The sequence below is a fragment of the Tiliqua scincoides genome, chromosome 4 (assembly GCF_035046505.1).
Source record: "Tiliqua scincoides isolate rTilSci1 chromosome 4, rTilSci1.hap2, whole genome shotgun sequence".
NCBI lineage: Eukaryota > Metazoa > Chordata > Lepidosauria > Squamata > Scincidae > Tiliqua > Tiliqua scincoides.
This window is the reverse complement of record NC_089824.1, coordinates 130,703,906-130,729,583: the sequence shown is the minus strand read 5'-3', so window position 1 is coordinate 130,729,583 and position 25,678 is coordinate 130,703,906. Positions and strand designations below refer to the sequence as shown.

The 25,678-nt window shown below is 44.4% G+C and overlaps 1 protein-coding gene across 3 annotated transcripts in view; it reads right to left on the bottom strand.

The window, feature by feature from the left end:
* Positions 1–24,854, bottom strand: part of CDC14A (cell division cycle 14A) — a 75,547-nt gene extending 50,693 nt beyond the window's left edge. For all 3 annotated transcript variants that reach the window (XM_066624127.1, XM_066624128.1, XM_066624129.1), the window contains exons 1-3: positions 24,486–24,854; positions 23,165–23,255; positions 7,559–7,634 (exon numbers count right to left, since the gene is read on the bottom strand). In XM_066624127.1, the coding sequence (XP_066480224.1) occupies positions 7,559–7,634; positions 23,165–23,255; positions 24,486–24,597 (279 nt within the window). In that variant the 5' untranslated portion in view covers positions 24,598–24,854. The remainder of the gene's footprint in view (positions 1–7,558; positions 7,635–23,164; positions 23,256–24,485) is intronic.
* Positions 24,855–25,678: the final 824 nt, after the last annotated feature.

The following is a 25,678-nucleotide window of genomic DNA, read 5'->3' as shown; positions in this document are numbered from 1 at the left end:
GCTGAGCTTCATGGATTGGGACCATTCTGGTAGCCTTGCATTCCCCTTCAACAGGAGTCGGCATAGTTGTTTACTCATGAGTAAGCACAAATGCATAGTTTAGGTTGTGTTCTTTTGTTAGCTAGGAAAATATGCGGTAGTGAAAGGGGAAAAAATGCACCCCTTTAAAATCAGTTTAGAAAACTGCTTTTCTTACTGTTGTAGAGAGACAGTCATGCAAGTGATTATACCATTCTTCAGCTGAGCCAGCAAAAGCAGGGGTTCTAACTGCTGACTGCCTCTCTACAACAGTAAGAAAAGCAGTTTTAAACCACAACTGTAAACGGATGCACTTTTTAATTTTTTAAAACTGCTTTTATTTAACACATTTTATGGTATCAGCAGCGAATCCCAGAATCAAACCCCTGCGGATGTTGAGGCACAGCCTTATTCCATTAGGAGCAGTGGGTCTTTAAATCTATTTTTTCCATTTTTTAATCTATGGATTTTTTTTATCCACTAGGGCAGTGGTTCCCAACCTGGGGTATGAGTACCCCCAGGAGTACTTGCCAGGTCCTTCAGGGGTACCTGGAAAAGAATTGAATAATGGCGGAAAAAGACAGGTCTGTATTAGAATGCCTTGTAGGACTGGCAAGACAGGAAGGAAGACAGCTGTGAAAGCCCCAGCAACTGCTAGTTACTGGTCATCAATTTGTGTATAATGAGATAAGGATCAGTAGTTGACTACACATGAATCTGAAATAGCAACTATATTAATTACAAACATTTTGCTAATATGGGGGTACAGTTATGGAAATAGGCTGCTAAGGGGTACACAAGTGAAAAAAACATAGGGAACCATCGCACTAGGGGTTCTGGAACCCAAGTGGCTAACCCTGGACAACCTGTACAGCTCTCTAGCATTTTCTAGCAAAAAGAATGCAGCATTAGTTTCGCTTTCCATGGGGCTCAATACATTCATTAGCTTGAAGGGAGGGACTTCCTTCTTGGGTGCTTTTCGGGGACTGCGTTCATCAGAATGGGACCATTCTGGTGGTGTCGGGTTCTTCTTGGCCTGCCCTTTCCAATGGACCACAGCATGACTTTCTACACATGAGTAAACACAAGTGGCTTGGTTTTACTTTCCATAGGGTTCAATGCATTTCCTAGTCTGCAATCAGCTTGTCAGTTGCAGCTTCACGACCCACCAAAATCAGGTCGTTCTGGACCCACAGTTTGAGAAATCTTGCTCTAGATATTTTAGTCATATAAGCAAGCTTGTGTAGACAAGGTGACTTTAAAAGTATAATTTTAACTTAAAATGCACACTTGCAAACATGCGCCCTATTATCAAAGAATATACCCCAATGAAATTCAAATATAGATGTGTTCCAATTCTGAAAATGTTCGACAAGTTAGGCTAGTAAAACATACACATGTACAGAAGGACTATCTAGGAAACAGTCATGACAACTTGTACTAAGGTAGTTCTGCAGCTGCTGTTTCTTCTATGTGACCGTAACTACCACAGCATAAAGAACCAACTTTTGTATTTCAAAAGGTGAGCTTCAAACAGGAATACAGGTACTCACCCACCTTGCCACACATGCCATTATACATTGTGAGCTCTATATTCATACATATACATCTGTATATTGTGTACATCCACATGCATGCCCCCTGAATAATTAATTAATCTGCTGAAAAATAGGGGTGGATGAATCCTGCAGACAAGGCATATTCCTAAATTGACATGTAGGGTTGTTTGTACTTTATATAACACTTCTTCCACGGCCACCAAAACAATCTCCATGACCAGCCCAGTGAGCACTCTTTTGCTAACTGGGAACCTTTTGAAGTGGCATCCTCTTATATTTAGCTGAGCAAAAGCAACTGTCCTTCACTCCAGCATGGTTTTTCTTCCAGTAGCTTCTACTGGTGTCTCTTTTGCATCCATTTTAGATTGTAAGCCCTTTGGGGACAGGGAACCATTGATTTGGTTAGCTATATAAACCTCTTTGTGAAATACTTTTTGTTGAAAAGCAGTGTATAAATATTTTTAAAGTGCTTTCAAGTCTCTTTAACCCCACACAAGTGATAGTTTACACATGTGACCTGTAACATTCAAATTCATGATAAAACAAATTAATTTTGGCATAGAGACAAAAGTTATTAAACTCACAGAACACTGGTATTCTCTTTTCTGAAGCAGAAACCTCTCTCTCATTGCCTCAAATCTTGCGGCCCAAACAATTTGCCAATATACAGTATAAGACTGATCTCTTTGCCTGGCTGTCAGAAGTATTTCAAGTCTAACTTTTCTTCCAAGAAGAGAAAGAAACTATATGTTATGTTACATACAAATCCTGGTAGCATTTGGAAATGCATATTTCATCTGACAATATTTGCAAATCACATTTTTCTTCTCAGAAGAACTTGTAATGTGAAAATGCCTCCATATGCTAGATGTTGGTCTCACCATTTTCCTGAGGGAAGTAGGAAAGAAAACTAATTTAATGGCTAGTTTGCAAGAAGACACTAATCTATGGTTGTGGGTAGGGGAAGTAAAGAACCAGATTAGTAGTAATTAAATTATTACAGTAATTAAATACAGTAATTAAATTATTATCTGCAGGAGCATGCGTGGCCTCTGGGACACCAAGTGCCTCTGGGAACAAAGTGAGTTTAGCATCTGGGCGAGAAGGCAAGTGGACCTCTGAGTTTTGGAGAAGGAGAGGAGGACGATGAGAAGGTAAGTGTACTCTTTCTAACTCTTTGTCTTTCTAACTCCTTGTCTTCTAACTTTAACTTTAAATCAACCTTAAATCAACCTTGAAATTTAGCTTCACCTAAGGTAGCACGTAATCTAACCTAAGGGAGGGAATCTAAGGTCCAGCGAGGTGGGACACAGGAGCTAGGTGAGGGCAATAAAAATAAATACGTAGGTGTGTACATAGGTCTACTCTGAACAGGAGCAGGAGCAGAGTCCTACTTGTGAGTAAGAGCCCAAGGGTCAGGCACTTGGGAAAATAAATAAAACAGAGGAGGATAAAGTGGAAAGCAAGTTTTTCTACTTTGTTTTAAATTAACCCTATACTTAACCCAAGTTAAACTTAATCTAAGTTAGAACATAACCTAAACAGTTCAGTAAACTGGGACACAGGATCTAGGTGAGAGCAACAAACAAAGCTTGAGGTTAAAAAACAGTCCAGCCTAAGAGAACTGAACTAGGAGGGTAAGAACCTAGGAAGGGCCAGTTCCCAACCACCCAGGCAATTTAGCATAGTCATTGACCTTTAGGAGGTGATAAGAGCCCCATTAGGCTAATCCAAGCAACCCATTCAGGGGCCTGCATAGTGGGTTAAGCCCATCAACAGCTTTTTGCCTTCCTGAGCTTTTGTAATCTCACCTGGGAAGACCAGCCCCCCTTTCAATCAGCAAGGAGGGAGGGAGGAGGAGCTAGCTAGGGGTATAAAGCTACCGCATGAGCCTCTCTGTAGGAGCGCGCATGCCTCTGGGACACCCAGTGCCTCTGGGAACCAAGTGCCAGGTAAGGCACCATGAGTTCAGCAGCAGGGCGAGGAGGCCAGGGACCCAGACATCGCCCTTCTCTTTCCTTGAAAAGAGGGCTGCTAACCAGTGTCGGGTTTTTCAAGTACCCCTAAATAAAAACAACAAAAAAGCTAGGCGGTCAGACAGCCAGCAGCAGGGGGGGGGCTATCCAGTGTTCTGCATCGAGTGCCACATGTATGACTATATGCCTCTGAGGCATAAGTCACGGGTGTGTCCTCGGTGCAAGGAGCTCCAGGGTCTCAGGGAATGCATCCACTCCCTTGAAGCCTTGGCGGCCGACCTGGAGCAGAGGCAGGCAGACAAGGACCGTGGGGAGACTTCTAGGGATGATCAGGCTTCGTCCCAACCTCAGGCGTGCAGCTCCTCAGCTGCCCGGGTGGGAAGTCTCGGGGCTGGAGGACGTCATCCTGGAGAGGAGGGAAACAATCCCCTAGGGGGGACCCCATCTCCAGGGGATAGGCCCATATCTGAACGCACTCAGGATACTCCTCAGCGGCAGCGGGGTTGGGGGCTTCTTGTAGTGGGGGATTTGATTATTAGAAACAGAGAGGGGGGTTTGCGACAGATATAAGGACCGCATGGTGACTTGCCTGCCTGGTGCGAAGGTTGCGGACATTCTTGTCTAGACAGGCTAGTAGACAGTGCTGGGGAGGAGGTAGCGGTTGTGGTGAATGTCGGCACCAATGATGTGGGAAAGTGTAGCCGGGAGGTCCTGGAGGCCAAATTTAGGCTTTTAGGCAGGAAGCTGAAAGCCAGGACCTCAAAGGTAGCGTTCTCTGAAGTGCTACCTGTTCCACGCGCAGGGCCAGCTAGGCAGGAGGAGATCAGGTGTCTCAATGCGTGGATGAGACAGTGGTGTAGGGAGAAGGGGTTTAGATTCTTTGGGCACTGGGGAACGTTTTGGGACAAGCAGGGCCTGTACAAGAGGGACGGGCTCCACTTGAACCAGAATGGAACCAGACTGCTGGCGCATAACATTAAAAAGGTGGCAGAGCAGCTTTTAAACTGATCCCTGGGGGAAGGCTGACAGGAGTCGAGGGGCATCCGGTTCGGGATGCCTCATCCCTATGGGATGAGGATGGGGAGGTTAGAGAACAACAAGACAAAGGCAGAGTAGGAGTAGAAATTGGGAATGGTAGCGTGATGGGATGTGATAGACAGTTTGGCACAGTGAGAGGATGCGGGGACAAAGGAGTGAATAAGCAGCCCATCCTGGGGCATTCCCAAATGCTTTTATGCAAATGCCTGAAGTCTCCAGGCAAAGATGGGAGGACTGGAATGTCTAGTGACAAGGGAAAACATTGACATAGTGGGCATAACGGAAACCTGGTGGAATGCAGAGAATCAGTGGGATACCGCAATCCCGGGCTATAAACTCTACAGGAGGGACAGGCAGGGGCGTGTTGGAGGTGGGGTGGCCGTTTATGTTAAGGAAGGGATAGAATCCAGCAAAGCAGAGATTGAAGGTGGGTCCCACTCCACTGTAGAATCTCTGTGGGTTACATTATCAGGCCTGTGGAGCGATGTAATACTGGGGGCATACTATCATCCTCCAGACCAGAAATCGGAAGGGGACCTTGAAATGAGGAAACCGATCAGGGGGGTGACAAGGAGGGACAGGGTTGTAATCATGGGGGACTTCAATTATCCTCATATAGATTGGGTCAATTTGCGTTCTGGTCACAAAAAGGAGACCGGATTCCTTGACATGCTAAATGAAACACAAAACATAATACAAAATCTCCTCTCACACACATTCACACTCAATTACACATACCACATTCAGAATCCTCTAATCCTTGAGTGGTTCTCAAATGTTTAGCACCAGAACCCACTTTTCAAAATGACAATTTGTCAGGACCCACCGGAAGTGATGTCATGACCAGAAGTGACATCATCAAGCAGGAACATTTTGAACAATTCTAGGCTGCAATCCTACCCACACTTACCCAGGAGTAAGTCCCATTTTGACTGTCATTGTTAAAAACATACATTGTAGCTTGTTAAAAGTACAAGTCTGTCACATTTCCCCACATGCAGTCACATACCATGGGAGCATCAAGTCTAATATATTAAAAATCAAATATTGAAATGAATGGGGACCCACCTGAAATTGGCTCGTGACCCAGCTAGTGGGTCCCAACCCACAGTTTGAGAAACACTGCTCTAATCAAACTGTTAAGTGACCATTTTACAAGGAAAACTACCTCTTCACATATTGCAGTTAGCCTATGAAACATACCACCATAAGTAGCAGTAACTTAACTTAGGGCTGAATCCTATTTAACTTTCCAGTGCTGACGCAGCTGCAATGCATCCCTGTAGTAAGGGTATAAATGTTCTCTTACCTTGACAAGGCCTCCATGACTGCCTCCCCACTCCAGGATACAGGGCACACCCCAATGGCACAACTGTATCAGTGCTGGAAAACTGGATAGGATTAGGCCCTTGGGGAGTTTTGGGAAATGCCAAGTCCAATATTATGGTTATTAGCCACAATAGCTAATAATGGAATCTCTGTGTTCAGCAATAGTACAGTGACAATTATCAGTATTGTCTGATACAGATATCTGCCTTGGGTCTGCTCAGGGAGACAGATGGGGTAAAAATATTGTTAATAAATAAAATATAAGTTTCATCAGATATCAGTGTAATGACAATTATCAGTATCAGCAACAAAAAAACCTGCTATTTCTACCATACCTGCTATTAAGCCTTCCCAAGGCATAGGGCTGGCAACTGTCAGATCAAACCAAAGGCCTATTTAATTCAGCACTGAGTATCCAACAAGGCAACCAGTGTGTTCTGAATAATTTTATTTCAGATCTCTGTTCTCTACTTCACTGGTTTTCTTTCCACTTGTATTACATGTAACCTCACATCAGACTAACACACTGATAAACTTTCAATTCCTATTCCAAAAGAGGAGAGCACCAGGGATGGGCAAATCCAACGTGGCTTCACTCAAGCTGAGTCGCAAGTCTCCACCCCCCCATGACTCAACTTGAAAATGAGTCATAATAGCAGCACTTTCCAAGTCACCTTCTTGCAACTCGAAAAGACTTGAGTCACAAGTCCTTTTTATACCTGTGTCAGGAGTGGGGGGGGGGAAGTGGGGCTGCTGCCAGGTGTGTGTGTGTTGGACTTCTCTTTAAACACTCCACTGATGTCCCCATCCATCTGTAAACAAGGTGGGAGGGGGTGGGAGGGACTGCGTAAGAGCCAGGAGGAAAGTGGCAAGACAGAGGAGGGTCAAGCGCAGCGGCTGCAAGGCTTATCAGAACAACCCAATTCTTTACAGATATACTCAGAAGTAGTTCCACTGCAGCTAGTATTTCCATGGGGCTTCCTCCCCTCCCCACAAGTAACAATGGAATTAAGCTCACAACAGCCATGCATTTGGAAAATGTGATTGCTATGAACCTCCTCCCCTTCCCCGCCTCCTTTTCTCCTGGGCTCCTCCAGCCAATTCCAAGGCAAGAATCTCCCTGGGCTCCTCCTCCTGCCCTCCCTCATCCAAAGAAACAAACCAGACCATCCTTCATAAAATGACCATTGATTCTTTCCTATCAGAGATGGGCAAGAGAGCCTGCTCCCACCTACCCCCCTTCTGCTCAGATGCAAAAGCAAACATTAACTGTTCCCAGCCTCACGGCTGGAACCTCACTGCTGTTCGCCTAGTCTGAATGATGGTTTCAAGAGGTTTTTCATGCTGCAAGCAAGCATGCCCAGACCCAGAAAAACTTGAGTCTGCATGTGCGGGGATGAGCACACATCTAGTGTTTTGCAGTCTTCCACATGTGCGACTCGAGTGTAAACAAGTCAGCCAAAAATGCTGATTTTTGCAACTCAGACTCATGTCACCTGATTCAAGTTCCCATTCCTGAAGAACACCCAAATTGTTTTCATTAAGTCCCAAGGATTGCTGTTGCTTATTCTATAAAATGGCAATAATCTACTACAAGTCATTGAACTAAAGTTTCAAGAAAGATTATAAAGTTCTTACCTTTAATTTCTTGTTGAGTTTGCAGCAGTACCGATATATCAGAGCCAGGTTGAGTGGTCCAAAATCTGCATAAAAACTAGGGAGACATAACAGCAGTCAAAATACTTATACTTTAGTGCTTTTGAGAGCTGACAAGTCAAATATTTTATTTCATGACACTACCTGAAAGCCCTTTCTTTACTAGGCAACCACATTCCCACTGACAGAAACAGAACTGTGATGTTAGAACTATAAGCATGCACATCACAATAGCCACTCAATAATGAATTCTGCTCGAATTATACATTAGTCATCAAATGCAGCCAAGAGGCACAAGCAGACAAAAGGAGACTGTTGAGATAAAGAGGCCACCTGCTCCAAACAAAGATGCTACAGGACACACTTTACTATATTCCTATATTATATATACACAATTCCATTAAATACAGCAATGTCTGAGCGATCAAACTTCTATGACCAGTTTCACAGGACACATATGGCCCAATCCAATTAGAGGCAGAGTCTTAACAAACGGGACATTCATCTAGCTTAGAGTTGCCAAGAAATTTAACTATTTTATTGAAAAAATAGAGATGCCTCTTTCCCCCCCCCCATAACTGAGATGAAAACACAGGTCTCAAGTTCTGAAAATGTTTTAGACAAAATACTATATGCACTTGACCTTTAGTGATTTTAGGTTTAGTGATCTTGCATTTGTTAACTTGAAGTGTCAATTCTTCTACTCTCAAAGTGTAGACTTTGCACCCCAAGTAAACCTTTACTGAAGGCTGTATACATCAAAGAGATCAAGCAGTATTTGGTCATATCTTCAATATGCCAAAAATTTTAAAAAATAAATCCACCAATCACTTCAATAAATACACAATGATGAATAATCTGCTGCTTATGTATCTGTTCAGTAAGCAAACCAATCCTGCTGTTCAGTCACAACAGCTTTGCTTATTGTAAGATTTTAGGCGTACATTCTACTGAGCAATATTAAAATGGCAAGACATCATTTTTCTGGGATAACAATCTTATTCTGTCAGAACTACCTTTATATCCAAAAGTAATCAACAACGCTAAACTCCAACAAAGCCAAAGAGCTTTAACAGTATTGAATATGATCAATGCAAGCAGTGTTGGAAAGCAAATGAACCCATGTCAGTCTCTGTTATTAGTCTCTATTCCTACAGAAGTCACAAAACACAGTCACCCCTCATCCTACAAAAGGGTTACATTCCGGAGTCAGTGTGAAAAGTTAAAATAATTGGTCCATCCAGATCAGTATTGTCGACTACAGTGACTGGCAGTGGCTCTCCAGGGTTTCACATGGGGTCTTTTCCTAGTCTACTTGGAGATGTAGGGATTGAACCTGGGATCTTTGGTATGCATGTACTCTACTGCTGAGCTATGGCCCCTCCCCATACCAGAATGTCAAGTTCTTTTAAGCTTTCGACAAATGTCTCCAAGTAAGCTTCCTTTCAATAGAACTCTCAATGATAGGTTGTTACATGGATCAGGTGTTACCAGTAAAGAAAACATTCAGGCAGACAGATACTTTGCCTGCACTCTTAGTTATCCTGTATGGGTTCATCTTGAGTTGAGGCATTAACAATTGCTATGATCTCTGGTAGGTGCAACAGTCCTATGATAAGCACAGGACATCTAAATCTGAAGAGCAACACAAAGGGAGAGACTACCAAACAGCCAATACATGGGATAGTTGCTCTTCTCTGCTAAATATGAAAGCACCATTTAAAAAGGTGTCCAGTTTGGTGTCTCTTTGTCCAGTTAACAGAATGGGCAGCCCAATCCAGCTGCAACTCCCCCAATGCCGATGCAGCCACACCAACATGGGGCACCCTGCATCCTTGAGGGAGTTTTGAGCCACAGAGGCCTCCTCAAGGTAAGGAAACCATTTGTTCCCTTGCCCTGGGGAAAGCTTTCACTGCCCTGCTGGGTCTACTTGGCCCTGTGCCAACTACTTTGCTGGTGCAAGAGTGGGTTTGGATAGGTGGACTGAGGCTAGGCAGGGTGGTAAGGATATCAGCAGAGCTGCTGCCAACAATATCACCCCAGCCTCAATGACCCTCCTGCCCACAGGTTTTCACCCTGTTCCTCCCACCACCACCCCCAACAACTTACTGGTGTTGGGTCTTCTCTGGATGCTGCTCTTATGTAGACACAGCCACTTGCTGCTTGCAGAAGTGGCCAGAAGTGGCTACAGAAAAAGGCACGCTGAATTTTTCAAAGCACACTGTGCAGCCAGAACACATGCTCTAGCGGCACAGTGGGTTAATAGGACTGGGCCCTTTACTCTGCTTGGGAGTAAGTCTCTAAACAAGTATGTGCAGGATTGAGCTGTTCATCTGAACATGAGTCCAATTATAGCAGTTTACAGATTAAGAAATGAAAGGGAAGCAGTTGTTCCACTGGCATGATACTCAGTTATGGATAAATATTAAATGAACTAACATACATTAGTGCTTTTAACGAGAGGTTTTCAAGCCCTGTTCTTGGAATTCCAAGTTTTACGTTAACCCCAAACAAACTGGACAAAGAAGCACCTTTTAAAGTGATGCCCTCTTATATAACACAGAAGGGAAAGTAACTGCCCTTCTTCACCCCACCGTGACATCTTCTCCAGTGGCTGTTGCCTCTTTTGTACCTGTTTTTAGAGTCTGTGATGCCTTTGGAGTCAGGGTAGCATTTACTGATTTACTCTGCTACGTAAACTAGTTTGAACTACTTTTTGTTGCTCTTTAAGTATTCTTTATAAGGCAAGATTTATATATCAATATTAATTTAATAGATACCACACACTGTTTCAGCATTCTTTCAAGTGTGAATTGGCAGCTCTGCGGTGCTGAAAAGTGTGGCTATGTTTCCATTTTCCATTCTCAGTTCAGTCACAACAGAGACACGTTCAACACTAATTCAGCTGTGGCTTGTCACTTCAGTGTTACTGGTACTTGTAAGCCTCAAAGGCAAAAAAAGGTCTCTGTTGGAAAGGCAGGTACTTGCTCTATGGCAACACAGCCTTTTGATAAATTAATCTAGAGCTGCTCTGCTGACGGGAGTACACACTGTACAGTTACTTTGCAGCTGTTCAAAGGGTCTCTTGCTGATATAACACCTGCAAGATCCAGAATCTAAAAAAAAATGCACGCAGTAGACAAATTCATGATTTTAGGAACAAAGACAAAGCGTTTTAGTAATGAAGTACAAGGAGTTACGGCTCTCATGGGATACCTCAAAGGAAACAGATATAGACCACTAGATAATGTGCTGGCCAAATAAAAGCCTATTGTACATTACCCAGTCAAGTGTAATATGTCAAGCTTGCAAAGAACAGAACAAGAGCTAGTATTCTTCTTGAAGCGTAAGCCAATTACCAGTTCCCAACTCATTAATTAGTTACAAAGTCTAAATCAGCCCTGTATCTGCCAGTCATTCTTTCTGCCTTATTTTTCACCATTTTTATGACCAAGTATTTTAGAAAACAGGACTATTGAGCAGGGTGCAGGACATTTAAAGAGACCACAGTCAAATTAATATGAACCCAACATAAAGAATAACCTTCAATAGGCAACATTTCATTGAAGTATTAGGACAGTCAGTCTATTCAGCTTTTATTTTCATTTGGCAATATACAAGCTCATTCCTTTTTCTTGGCATGACAAGTTCCAATGTTTAATCATAAAATATTTAATTGGACTTGGCACAGTTACCATAGAGAGTTAAAATAGCTGGCATCTGAAACATGGCAGTTAGTACGAACTTGAGAATAAGTGTGCGTTCAATGCAATGCAGTTCTTCTACAGAACGGGCAGTTGTCCTTCACCAGATACATTAACAGGAAAGATGTTGCAAGAACAGCATGTAAATTAGTAAGGTTTTGACTGTTCAGTTTTAGACCCTAGATGTTTTTAACATACAGAATCATTACCTGTACAAGATTTTCAGAGAGTGTAAAATGTCTCACATGTCTTGAAGGCTGTTGAAGAGTTACATCAAGCTATGGCTAGTAATATTACAGATGGAGAATCAAAACTGAGAGGAAATTGTTTGCTTAAGGCCATCTAGAAAGTTCATGGCAGAGGCGAGATTCTAACCAGGGAAATTCCCATCTGCACTCAGTCTCAGTCACTACCCTATACCAGCTCTCAACACTGCAGAAGTTTCAGGCAAAGTATAATGCACAAAAATAGCTGAAACACAGAGAATGAAAAGGCAGGAGGGCAGAATCTGCAATTTTCAAGCTATTTCAAGGACTGTAACAATGTTTTAAAATATCACTTCATATAAAATTTTACAGTGGTATACCAAATATTTAACATCAAAGAATAAACATAGCTAAATAAGAGCAGTATAGCACAGAAAAACAGCAAAGCACAAAAGTAAAAAAGGCTTTCTGAAAAAGGAAGATCTGCTTTTGAAAAGAAAGCAGGGAGAAGGCTGTGTGTACTTCTTGGAAGAAAATTTCAGAACGTCAGGGCTGCTACTGAGAAAGTCCTGCTCCTCAAGGAGGGTAGCCTACTATCCATAAGATGGCATTTCAAGCAGACCTCATCAGCAGTACAGAGAGGACAGCTCTAAGGAGATATTCCTTGAAATAAATTAGAACCTAGGCCAGTGGTTCCCAAACTATGAGCTGTGGATCCCTGGAGAGTTGTGGGAACCAGCCAGAGGAGCTGCAGAATCCTTGCAAAATACCTGCCATCCTATACAATGTGAAGGGTTTCTCAAACTGTGAGTTGGGACCCACTAGGTGGGTCGCGAGCCAATTTCAGCTGGGTTCCCATTCATTTCAGTATTTTGTTTTTAATATATTAGACTCTATGCTAATATATTAGACTCTATGGGCAGGAGGTCTGGTCTAGAGGGTAGAGCCTCCATTTGCCTGAAGATAACATCCACAAGGTCGCCAGTTCGAGGCCACCAGCACCGTGCGACCTTGAAGCAGCTGACAAGCTGAAGCCGAGCTATTCCATCTGCTCTGAGCGTGGGAGGATGGAAGCCAGGATGGAGGCCAGATCAGAATGAAACATCTGAATTGTTGTGGCTCTTGAAAGATAGAGCCTTCTTTCAATTGTAAAAATCCCTACTGGGATTTAAATAAGCCTGCCTATGTAAACCGCCTTGTATAAAGTCTTGAATAAAGACCAAGAAAGGCGGTATATAAATACCTGTATTATTATTATTATTATTATTATGCTACCATGCTATGTGACTGCATTTGGGGAAATGTTACAGACCTGTACTTTTAACAAGCTGCTATGTATATTCTTTTAACAATTATAGCAAATGGGACTTACTCCTGGGTAAGTGTGGATAGGATTGCAGCCTAGGATTATTAAAAATTTTCCTGCGTGATGATGTCACTTCGAGTCATGACATCACTTCCGGTGGGTCCTGACAGATTCTCATTCTAAAAAATGGGTGCCAGTGCTAAATGTGTGAGAACCACTGAATAGGATTGTGGCCCTAATGGGGAGCCATGGCCAATGGCCCAGTAAGTCAAAGGTGCTGCTAACTGGAACCACTTAAACTAGGCTGTTCGAAGGTTAAAACCAGAACTTTGAATTAGTAGCCAGATGTCTCAAACTAGGTGATACATTCCACAAATGTCAACAACTGGGCAACTATCTTCAAAGCAGTCCCAAAATGCAGTTCTTTTTGTAAATCAGAAGACAACCCTAACTCAGAGTTTCCCAAACTGGGCATCATGACAAGCCTTCCAATGAGAGCTACTCGGCAGTAAGAGAGGCTCTGCTCCATGAACTGAGGGCTGTGCATGCTTTGTTTGGGCCCACCTGCCCTCCCCGAAGGTTTTTCCCATTTTTAAGCTGTTTTTACAGGCACACACCTGAAACCAAGTGCTGATTATGTCCGCACGTTGCCGCATCATCAGCGCTTACTTCCAGGTTTGAGGATCAGCAGCTGAAGGAGTAGGGCATCACCAGCCCTGTAAATTTGGGAAGCACTGCCCTAATCTAACAGATTATGCACTGCTGTGATAGTAAATAAAATACATTAGCAGAACAGAAAAATCCTGCAACTGGCAAATGCATCTTTGGATGCTGTCAGATGAAAAACTGCTAAAGCTGAGCCTGTGAACCTGCTCTCATGGTGGTGGAAATATTATTGGAGTGTTGCATAATCATGTCATCAGGAATTCAACCCTCAGGACCAGAGATACTATCAATATACACTACTCCACCCAGAACAAAACATAGGAGAAAATTAGATCAGGAATAAGTTGATTATTCTGTGAATAGGGTCAAATTCAAGTTCAAGATTAAGAGATAAAATGTCTAGATACAACAGATGATCATATTCAATCGTACACAATGACTTATTGAACAGAGGACAAATAAAGATAGTGAAGAAGAGAAGAATTCTCTTTCTCAGAAGAGAAATAAAGATAGTGAAGACTCAGTTCTGCTACTGAAGTTCAGCCTCCCTCATTTCTATATACCAGATGAATCACAGGCACTGAAGCTACTGTAATCTGGTAAGTTCTGGAAGATTCTCCAAAGTTGAATGGCATCTTAACTCTGTAAGGTAAAACACTGTAATGAAGTTACAGCATACAAGCAACCTGGGGTTTCAGAAGGCTCAGAGCAGAATTTGCTCTGCTTAGATTCTGCTAAATCCAATCCTGCTATAAAATTAGACACTGATCAGCACTGCTAAAGTAAGAGTACTCCCGATTCAAACCTGCAGTGCCTAGGTTCTGGTCAACAACAAGCTGCTCAAAAAAGGTTAGCATATCACTATTAAATTCAATACACAAGTAAAAAATTGCCACTAATACAACATTTCAGTTGAAAAATAGAAAATCTCTCCAAAATGAGACAGTCAAATCCTTTCAGAATGTCAAATAAAATGCATATCAAATTTAAGTATAGTATAGGCAAGTCAAGACTGATGCTGTTTAATAAAAAAAAGGCAAAGTAAAGGCGACTATAAAAGATCAAGATAATTTTCTTTAAAAGAGGACATTTCTTTCCAAAATGGGAAAATTTTATATGTACACAGATACTCTCTAGCAAACCAAATAAAGTGATTAGCAAAGTCACAAAGGAAATCAAGGAGCATAATTCTTAAGATCTTTATTATTTTGTTATATCTTATTTTAATAGCATCCTATTACAAATGCCAATAAGAACATCCCTAACCTGGAAAAGGATGGGAATGGTTTTAGAACTGAGTAATAAATCAACTAAGCCTTTGGGACCAGGTGGCACTCACCTAAGAATTCTCAAGAAATTCAACATAAAATGGTTAAGTTATGCATTTTAAAACTGGATTACAAAGAGCAGCCTCCTAACTAAGAAGGCTGCCAGAGTACCATGATTTAATTTAAGGGATCTGATTAATTATAGGTTTGGTGGTCTAGTTCCTGTCCTGGGTAAGTTAGAAAGCATGATAAAGGCTTGCTTCATCAAACAAAGAACAAGTTTTGCTAAGGAAGAACAAAAACTTTTGCAAGGGAAAGCTTACCGCAATAAGATTTTAGAAACTGAGTCATCATGGGGCAAGAAAACAGACCTCATTTTTTATCCAGAAGGGAAAAATAAAGTGACATTGTTAGCAATTAAAAAGGTAGCAGATGTGGCGGTCCTCCAAAGGCCTGTATTGAGACCAGTTTGTTCATTCATTATCTGGATTTGGGAATGAGTAGAAGATACTGTATTTACACATGATACCAAATTACACAAATCAGTGAAATCCCAAACTCCAAACTCCAAAAGTATCTTTCCAAACAGGATGATGGGGCAAAAAAAAGTTTTAATGTAGGCAAATACAATGTATGCGCACTGTGAAAAAATCTTAACTTCACATACAACAATGAGGTCTACACATGGGCAAAAATGAGTGGACCTTTACATTCTCTCCCCCCTCACATGGACCCCTGAAACATCAAGTGGTTTTTTTTCTTCCATGTAGGCAATGGCAACCCAGTTCCCTACTACCTCACCTTGTTCCTCCTCAGTTAAGGAGTTAGATGTGATGGCGTGGGGAAGCAGCTACTTACCTGGCTCCTTCTTTATAGTCCCTTTAAATGAAACAGAAAATGCAGGACATATTGGAAGTTCCCAACATCACCTGCATTTCCTGGTGTTGTCAAGAGAATTGTGCAGGAAGGAGCAAGATAAATAGCTGTGCTTTCTTTCTTTCTCAGTAGGGGTGAGGTGGGAGCAGCAGTAGTGGTAGTATTTTCTGGCCATCCCTAGGACAGCAGAATAGTTTTTAGGAAATGTTAAAGAAGACCATGCAAGTGGCTAGACTAGAAGAGCCTGACAATAAGCAATTCACTTGAGGCAAAAAAATCCTTCCAAGTAAGAAATTTATGAAATCTACTGTTCAGGCATATGTGCAGGCAAAAAGAACCATGGGATGGTACATTTTTGGTTCCCCTCTGCACAGCTGGATTGTTTTGCCTCTGGAAACAATCCTAATGATATAGTTCTACAACAGACTACTTCAAAGAGCAGTTCCTTTTGTTGTACCAGAGGTAGGTAATTAGCTTTGTAATGCGGAGTACTTTTAAGCCACCAAGAATGTTCCTTAAGTTTTGAATATTATCTAAATTATTGTGATTATAAAACTATTATTCTTAAGAGTCAGAGGTTTTAACCATATATTCTGTGATCAAAACAGAAACCCCTTAATTTGTATGACTAAGAAATGAATTTTTGGACTCTTCCAAGTACCGTATTTTTCGCTCCATAAGACGCACTTTTTCCGCCCCAAAAAGTGGGGGGGAAAGTGTGTGCGTCTTATGGAGCGAATACTAAAAAAAAAAAAAACTCCGCCCTGGCCCCGCCCCCTGCCCGCTCGCTCTGCTCTGCTCTGCTGAGCTTCCCCGGGCAGTCAGAGGCTGAGCTGGCTGGGGGGCTCCTGCCTTCCCTCAGTGCCGGCGCAGACTGTGGCAGCGCTGGAGGGCGCCCAAGCCCACATGTCTACTCAGAAGTAAGTTTCAGAATCAGTGGGGCTAACTCCCAGGAAAGCGTGGATGGGGTGGCAGTCTTGCTGCGCAAGCCTGCGTGTCTACTCAGAAGTAAGTCTCAGAATCAGTGGGGCTCACTCCCAGGAAAGTGTGGGTGGGGTGGCAGTCTCGCTGCCCAATCCTGTGCATGCCTACTCTGAAGTAAGTCCCATTAGAGTCAGGGGGGCTTACTCCCAGGAAATCCTCTCTCTCCCCCCCCCAAGCCTGGAACATCACATCCTCTCTCCCCCCAAGCCTGGAGCATCACAGCTTCTCTCTTCTGCCCCCCAAGCCTGGAGCATCACAGCCTCTCTCTCTCCCCCCCCCCAAGCCTGGAGCATCACAGCTTCTCTCTTCCCCCCCCCCAAGCCTGGAGCATCACAGCCTCTCTCTTCCCCCCCCCAAAGCCTGGAGCATCACAGCTTCTCTCTCTCCCCCCCCCCCAAGCCTGGAGCATCACAGACTCTTCCCCCCCCCAAGCCTGGAGCATCACAGCTTGACTCTTCCCCCCCCCCAAGCCTAGAGCATCACAGACTCTTCCCCCCCAAGCCTAGAGCATCACAGCTTCTCTCTTTCCCCCCCCAAGCCTGGAGCATCACAGACTCTTGCTTCCCCCCCCCCCAAGCCTGGAGCATCACAGCCTCTCTTTCCCCCCACCCCAAGGCTGGAGCATCACAACTTCTCTGCAACACAAACACTTTCCCCCCTCTCTCACACACACAGGCTGCCCCATTCTCTTACACACACAGATGCTCTGCCCCCCCACACACACACACTCACACAGCAGGGGAGGGGCGCTTTCACTCACCTCATCCAGCATCTGAATGTAAGCTCCCCCCATCACAAAGAAAAAACTGTCTCCTTGGTCAGAATGCCAGTGTTTGCTTATTGCACAAGCCCCAGGTATCACCATAAATCCAGAGGTTTGTTGTGTCTTGAGAATTCAAGTTGTGGTTCGACTTTCCACTTGTTCATTTGTATTGGAATCACGGAAGAACTGGAGAGGAGGTAGCTGTGGTGTCAGCAGTGGCCCCTTTAAGGGTAAGGCCTGGGCATCCAGCAGAGTGTGCTACACAGCTGCAGCCACTGGAAGGCAATAGGGCCCTCAGGGATATAAGGAGTACCTGAGGCAGAAAGGGTTTGTGGGTTTTGAAGGAGTGCAGGTTGGAGAGGAGACTGATTGGGTTTATTGAATTTGGAATCTGACTGTGGATTGTGACTGGACTGGGTACCCTGATGGATTTGACTAACCTACCTGGAACCTGACCTTGGACTGTAATTTGGCTTATTGGCTCTGGACTCTGATTTGGCAACTCTGATTGATGGGACTGATTTACTTGGCATCTGTGGACTCGAACTGGACTCACTTTTGCTTGCTGCACTGGTGAGTTGCACAAGGGGGACTGATCAGCCTTAAGCGGGCACGAGGCCCAGTGGATTGGAATTTGGCAGAACATCATTGTAGCAGAAAGATAATGTGATCCCCTATTTGGGTGCACCTGCTTTTGTGAGCTTCATAAATTCTGACTCTAGCGATGATGAGTTCTTGGGGTTTCCAGAAAACTAGAGTACTCAAACCTTTAAGTCTCTCCATTTGTTAATGACAGTGATAACGGTTCTTAATGCCACTGTTGACTGCTGTTCCCTTTACATGGTTCAAATGTTGTTCTGTTATAGTTTATTAAATATTTTATTACACTGTTTGGTTCAGAATATTTTTTTCCTGTTTTCCTCCTCTAAAAACTAGGTGCGTCTTATGGAGCGAAAAATACGGTAGTTTAAGCAGCTTCAAGCAAGCAGTAAGTATAATTAGGACTTCATATAGTGGTCAAAAATGTGGGTGAACAGGAATATGATTAGCACTCAAATTTAAAACATTGGTAAGTTCAGCTAATGGACCAGTTCAGTTAGGTATACTGTATATTAAAATACTCAAGAATGCCTAATTCCCAAGATGCCTAGTTTGCTCAATTATGGGAATGACTTAGACAACCTTACAAGTGTAAAGGCTAAACTCCTTTAGAAGGCACATCTTTCAATGTGGCAAGTATCAGTGCCTCATTTCTGTCAATACCACAAAGCATGAAATATCAAGAGTTTGTTTTACAAGCTTATAAAACAGATTAGGCTACTAATCAGAGCCTAGAGTGTACTGAACATTGTCACAAGTTTTCGGGGGGGGGGATGACACACAATCCATCTTTCCTGCACATCTCTCACAACACTGTACCTCGCCTTGGGCAGGTACTAGGAAAAATGATTATTCATTATTTTTTAAATAGCTATGAGGAAGTCCCCAAATCATTCATCTCTAAAATTTGTATACCAAGATAGCATTTCAAAAGTTTATGTACCCAAACTCAGAGACAGGTAAGCATCTGACATAATAGTAGCACTCCAAAATTAAATACATGGGACCATGCACAACGGAGATATAGAAACTCTTAACTTTCAACCATAATTCACTTGCCATAGCCTTTTCTGTATACTCTTCACCTTCCTAACAACCATCCAACTTCCCTTGGGTTCAAATGTTTGCTTTACTAAAGCTCTATAGTTTAAACTTCACTTTTCTTATTTGTTTTATTTTAACTATATCTGTTACTATGTTAGGTAATGTTTATTCCAAAACCAACATGATGAGAATTGTCTCATGAACTGCACACATGCAGACATCCAGCTCTAGTAGTGTTTACATTACACTAGAAAGATTAAAAATTCCACTGGCATACATGAGGGGTGAGGAACAGCGGGTACAAGTGCTCCCAGAGAGCAAGACTGGGGGACCATGATGCCCCCTGGCTGTAACATTTGGTTTTACACTGCTTCAAGGGCTGCCTGCTACTCCATCACAGCCAGAGGTGTTCTAAGGGCTCCAAAGGCTTTTGAAAGGCACTTCCAATTTTTTGAAAAATAAAAAATAAAAATGCAAGTTCCTTTCTAAACCCTTCTGGGGGCCTCACAAGGCCTTCTGAGGACTGGAGCGGCTGAATGCAGCCTTTCTGGCCCTCAGAAGACCTCCAGACACAACTACTGGGGGGAGATGCGGCTTTTCCAAGCTCGCCCTGGGATGGCACAGGGGCCAAGACCACCAATGAAAAATACCTGCTATGAAAATTCTACTAAGAGCATGAAGAAGAAATTATCTGGCTGACAAACAAAAAGAAAAATGAAGGGCCAGATCAGAAGTTGGACAGGAAGGGAGATCAGGTAGATTACTGGATGGTCCACAAGGGGTTCCAATTTGGCTCCCCACCCTTTCTCACAAATCAGAATCCCTGATCTGTAGTAAGGTGTAGATTTATACTTTTAAATGCAAGTCATGCCAATTGATGTCTCATGGTGATTGGTTTGGCCTCCGGAACCAACAATTCGCATTTGACTCCATCACCAAAACAGTTGTATGCTTCATTCTGGTTGAGTAAACAAATAAAAAGGAAAAGAGATCTGATGTCTATTCACACCTGTCCTAGGCATTGTACAATAAGAGACAAGTCTCTTCCTAACAGATATGGTTAACTAGGGAAACCAAGTACAGCCCAATCCTACACATATTTATTCAGAAATTAATCCTGTTATGTCCATTGGAGCATAATCTCAAGTAAACAAGCACAAGACTGAAGCCATGTCACAACAGATTCTTGCCTCACCAAGCCATAAGAACCCAATCCAAGACTGGTCTTGCATGCACCCAAAAACACATCAACTAATAAGCAAATATCAGAGCAGCCATGTTAAGCTAATAATAAAAAATAAACTTTAGAATAATTATAGTATGTTAAACATGGGGCTTTTTAAAGGTTATGCTAGTGTTTTCAAATTATTCAAAAGGTACACAGCCCAGTCCTGAGCTTCCCAGTGCCCAGGGCTGCAGCAGTGCTGAAATGACTACCACTGCATCCCAAGAGGCTGGGAAGCACCACTGGGGCTACTTGGAGTAAGGGAGCTTATGCTCCATTACCCCATATAGCGACCAGGCAGCCCCAATGAATCTCCTCAGATCTGTGCCTGCTATTGAATGGGTGCAGATTTGAGGAGACCCATGTCAAGTCTCCCAGGCTCGGAGGGAGCCTGCTGCCATCTCCAACCCCTCCAGCTCTGCTACCTCCCTCCACCACAGCTTCTCCCTAACCTCCCCCTGCCTAGAACGCCTCTCCCCACCCAGACTTACCTCTCTGCCACCTGGTGCACACCCAGAGCTCCGGGCGGCGGTTATCTGTCTGCCTGCCATCACTGGCCCAGCATGGGCTCGTGATGAGCCAGCACCAGCCCAGCACAGACTGTTACAGTGTGCCTCACAGCATGTTTGCAACAGTGCACACCGGAGCAAGGCCGGCCCGAGGCACTCAGGATTGTGCCCTAAACAGTACAACCTCCTCCTGAACATTGTTCCCCTCTTCCTGCTTTCTCTTCTTCAAGAACTGCATCCACTTAAAAAAAAAAAAAAAATCAGGTATTTAACATCCTTCCAAGTCCGGTTAATGTCCAGACACTGAAGTAGTCCTAGTTACCCATTACAAAACACACTACAGGTATATATTAGACTAGACCAGATAAAAGGAAGGCAAGACTAAGAAAGCAGTGGGAAGTCCCTCAGCTATTTTGAAAATATAAAGTGCAAGGATTCATTTATGCACTGATCTACTAGGAGTCCACTAAAATTGAGTGTTGGGCGGGTTAGGACAGACAAAAGAAAATATTTCTTTACTCAGCGTGTGGTCGGTCTGTGGAACTCCTTGCCACAGGATGTGGTGATGGCGTCTAGCCTAGACGCCTTTAAAAGGGGATTGGACAAGTTTCTGGAGGAAAAATCCATTACGGGGTACAAGCCATGATGTGTACGCGCAACCTCCTGATTTTAGAAATGGGTTATGTCAGAAAGCCAGATGCAAGGGAGGGAACGAGGATGAGGTCTCTTGTTATCTGGGGTGCTCCCTGGGGCATTTGGTGGGCTGCTGTGAGATACAGGAAGCTGGACTAGATGGGCCTATGGCCTGATCCAGTGGGGCTGTTCTTATGTTATGTTCTAGGAGTCGCAACCACAAAGGCTAACAATCACAGTCTCTTTTTGCAAAGGGGCATACCATCATTCTCAGCATGGAACTTTAATACAACAACCTATAAGTCAACTTGTAGTTTCACTAAACCATTTAAGAAACAAGAGTAAGAAGGAGAATAACCAATGCATGTATTCAATAACCAATGAACACTTTTACCACAGTGCTACCACACCGTAATGCATATGAATATGTCAAATACAAAAGCTTTAACTGTTAGCAGTTACGTGAAAACATTTTGAACACATCTGCTGTTAGGACTCCTGAGTGAGAATGAAATCCTATACACACTTTCCTGGCAGTAAGCCTCATTGACTATAATGGGACTTACTTCTGAGTAGACATGCATAAGATTGGGCTCAAAGTCCACTCAAAAGCAAAGCAATAATACTTGGTTGCCACTAACTTTGGAAGGATTGTGCCCTTAAGAGTGGAAAAATACATGAACACTAAATGCCCCCCAGAAGTTTTATCTGCATTTTATTATAATACTGTGGACTACTGAACTAGATTTCAGCTACTGTACAATAATTATTACCAACAGCTTTATTGCAAGATCTTATCCCCCCTTCCCAACTCTAGCTGCTCTAAATCTTGCATACTAAATGGGTCTCTCCAATCTCCAGTGCCAAAGTTCCATGACCATATTGTGAGTTAGAAAAACAAACATCTAGAGAAGTAAGCACTGTGTAAAAGAAAGTTAGTTTATTGCATGCCCTGCCTCTAATTCTCAATAGGCTCTTGATTGTCTTAAGTGGTTTTGTCCCAGGAAGTCCCTAAGCAGTCCCAATCACAGCCCACTCATGAAGAAAAATCTGACAGCCACAAGAACTGCTTAATGAAGTACTGTAATGGTTTTAGAGAACCACCAACTACAGGTAGTTGGCAATCATTTTAGTAAGAACCATGTCTTAAAGTTCATTAAAGTATGCTTCAACCATAATTCTGAATGACTAACCACACTGTACTACATGTTCAATATAAGTTGTTGTTTGTTAAGCCAATGAAATTAGCATACATCTCACCAATTTGCAGACCAGCAGTGGAGCCAAGATTATTTGCTCTTTCACCAAATGTTAAAGGGACAAAACTATAACTAGGCATTTGCAGACAAATAGTCAGCTACATGGTTTTTCCAAAGGAGAGAGACCAATGTTGGATTTGTGTTTAAAAACATTTTGCTCAAACCAAAAAGTCTCTTACCCCAGTCAAAACCTACAATCACTTAAGATTAGAATCCATGTCACAAAAAACAAGGAACAGGGCTGGAGGGAGGAACCACAGATCCATGTTTTCCTTAAGTTTCTATTAGGATGTAGTCAGTCTTGAGGTAGGATCTATGGCTTTAAAAATAACTCCTTGGCAATATATTCCAGTAAACTACACAAGACAATCAAGTACATATATCACTTCAATTTGTTTTTGTTTCAGTCAGAAGCCTAAGATAATCACTTGAGGGCAGGCTAAAGAAAGGAAAAAAAACTTCAAATACAAAAACGAAAGTGAGCAGGAGTGTTGGATATACGCAACACAAAGAGGCAAAGAAGAAAAGAAGACGTATAAACTTACTTTTCATAGACAAATTCCTCATCCGTACAGAAATAGTGGGTGTTTGCTGTGCTTTTGGGTCTGTTGCGTAAAGTAGCAAAATACAGTCGGTCTGGGGGGAAAAAAAGGAAGCTTTAAAAAAGCAACTTTGAAATGCCTGTAGTATCTTAAAATGAGCGACAAGTTTATCGATCTCTCTCACTTATTTACTGCAAACATTTCCAAGCCGCTCTTTTAAGAGGAGCAGTGCAATTCTAATTTAGGATTAGGAAGTTACTTTAAGGGGGGGCAACCCCAAAGATTACTAGACTGTTATGGGACTTACAGCACAATCTTGACCGTGCCTAATCAGAAGTAAATCATATTGTGTTCAATGGGGCTTACTCCCAGGAAAGTGTGGATAGAATTGCAGCCTGAGAGTCCAATCCTATGCATTAGAAGCACACCCCATTATAGTCAGTGGGGCTTACTACCAGGAAAGTGTGGATCGGATTGTAGCTTTACTCTGGAGTAAAAGGATGTGGGAGTGGGGCTGTAGAGAGCATTACCATGTCCCCAGCTCTTCTCTCCAGGGGGATGAGGGCACTGGTGTCCTCCCAATTCCACCTGCCTTCCTCTAAGGGGGAGAAAGAAGCTTACTTCTTCTTGGTGTGGTTTCTCCTCACCTCAGGGCGGCATTTTAACCCCAAAGGGAGCACTGCTGGGGGGAGAGGCAGGTGCCCCCAAGCACCTCAGGGAGCTACTGTGAGCCCAATCCTGTGCAGGCCTACTCAGAAGTAAGCCCCATTAGCGTCGGTGGGGCTTACTCCCAGGAAAGTTGGGCTAGGACTGCAGCCTTGCACCGGTCTACTCAGAAGTAAGCCCCGTTAGAGTCAGTGGAGCTTACTCCAGGGAAAGTGGGGCTTACTCCAGGGAAAGTGGGGCTACGGCTGCAGCCTGAGAGCCCACTCCTGCGCAGGTCTACTCAGAAGTAAGCCCCATTACAGTCGGCGGAGCTTACTCCAGGGAAAGTGTGGTTAGGGCTGCAGCCTGAGAGCCCACTCCTGTGCAGGTCCACTCAGAAGTAAGCCCCATTAGAGTCAGCACTTACTCCAGGGAAAGTGTGGTTAGGGCTGCAGCCTGACAGCCCACTCCTGTGCAGATCTACTCAGAAGTAAGCCCCATTACAGTCAGCGGAGCTTACTCCAGGGAAAGTGTGGTTAGGGCTGCAGTCCGAGAGCCCACTCCCGTGCAGGTCTACTCAGAAGTAAGCCCCACTAGAGTCAGCGGAGCTTACTCGCGGGGAAGTAGGGCCAGCCAGGGCTGCAGCCTGAGTGGCGGCTGCCGTCCCCGCCGGGCTCACCTTTGAGGAACTCGGAGGCTCCCACCAGCTCGGCGGCGGCGGGCGGGGCCGGCTCCATCCTGAAGAGGGCGCGGAGCTGCGAAGTGGCGCGGGAGGACGCCTCCGCACTCATGAGTGCCCCCCAGAGCGGCGGCTCCGCCAGCCGGCTGGACTCAGAGGAAGGGGCGCTGGCAGCAGTCGCGGGACATGCCCGGGGAAGCGGGAACGCCGCGGCTGCCGGAGCTGCTGCTTGCTGCTGCCGCCGCTCGCCTGGGGCTGCGCTGCGGGCGCCGCAGCCACCAGAGACCTCTTCCCCGCCGCCGCCCGCATGGGATGGGAGTGCGCGCGCGGAGCAGGAAGAGGGAAGCGGAGGGCTGCGGGACCCGGAGACCTGCTGGCGGAACTGAGACGGACGAGCGGCCAGGCGGGGAGGGCGAAGGGGTTTCTTGGGCTGCGGCCCGCCCCCGGCGACTTAAAGGGGCAGCGGCCGGTTACCAAGCAGCCGGCGCTGCGGTGGTAACCACGTTACCAGGGCTTTGTTACACGCTGCGGGTGCCTCTGGCAGGAAAACAACCCGGGCGGCAGGCGTCTTGCTCAGGGCTCCCGGCCCGCTCTGCGCCCAGGGAAGCCCCGCTGCCGCCTCCGCCTTCCATACTCGTGCTCCCGCAGCGCGAGCCTCAAGGGACCCAGCCAGCCTGCCTGCCTCCGCCCGGCTGGTTCCACCAGCGCCGCGCAGCCCCCTCTGAGGTCGGACTGGGAGCCCAAGCCCGGGCAAGTCTAGTCGGAAGTAAGCCGCAGTATAGGCAATGGGGCTTACTCCCAGGAAAGTGTGGACAGGATTGGGCTCGGACGCTGCAGTCCTATCCACACTTTCCTGGGAGGAAGCTCCATTGACTCTAATGGGACTTACTTCTGAGTAGACATGCAGAGGATTGGGCTCTCCGGCTGCAATCCTATCCACACTTTCCTGGGAGGAAGCCCCATTGACTCTAATGGGACTTACTTCTGAGTAGACATGCAGAGGATTGGGCTCTCCGGCTGCAGTCCTATCCACACTTTCCTGGGAGGAAGCTCCATTGACTCTAATGGGACTTACTTCTGAGTAGACATGCAGAGGATTGGGCTCTCCGGCTGCAGTCCTATCCACACTTTCCTGGGAGGAAGCTCCATTGACTCTAATGGGACTTACTTCTGAGTAGACATGCAGAGGATTG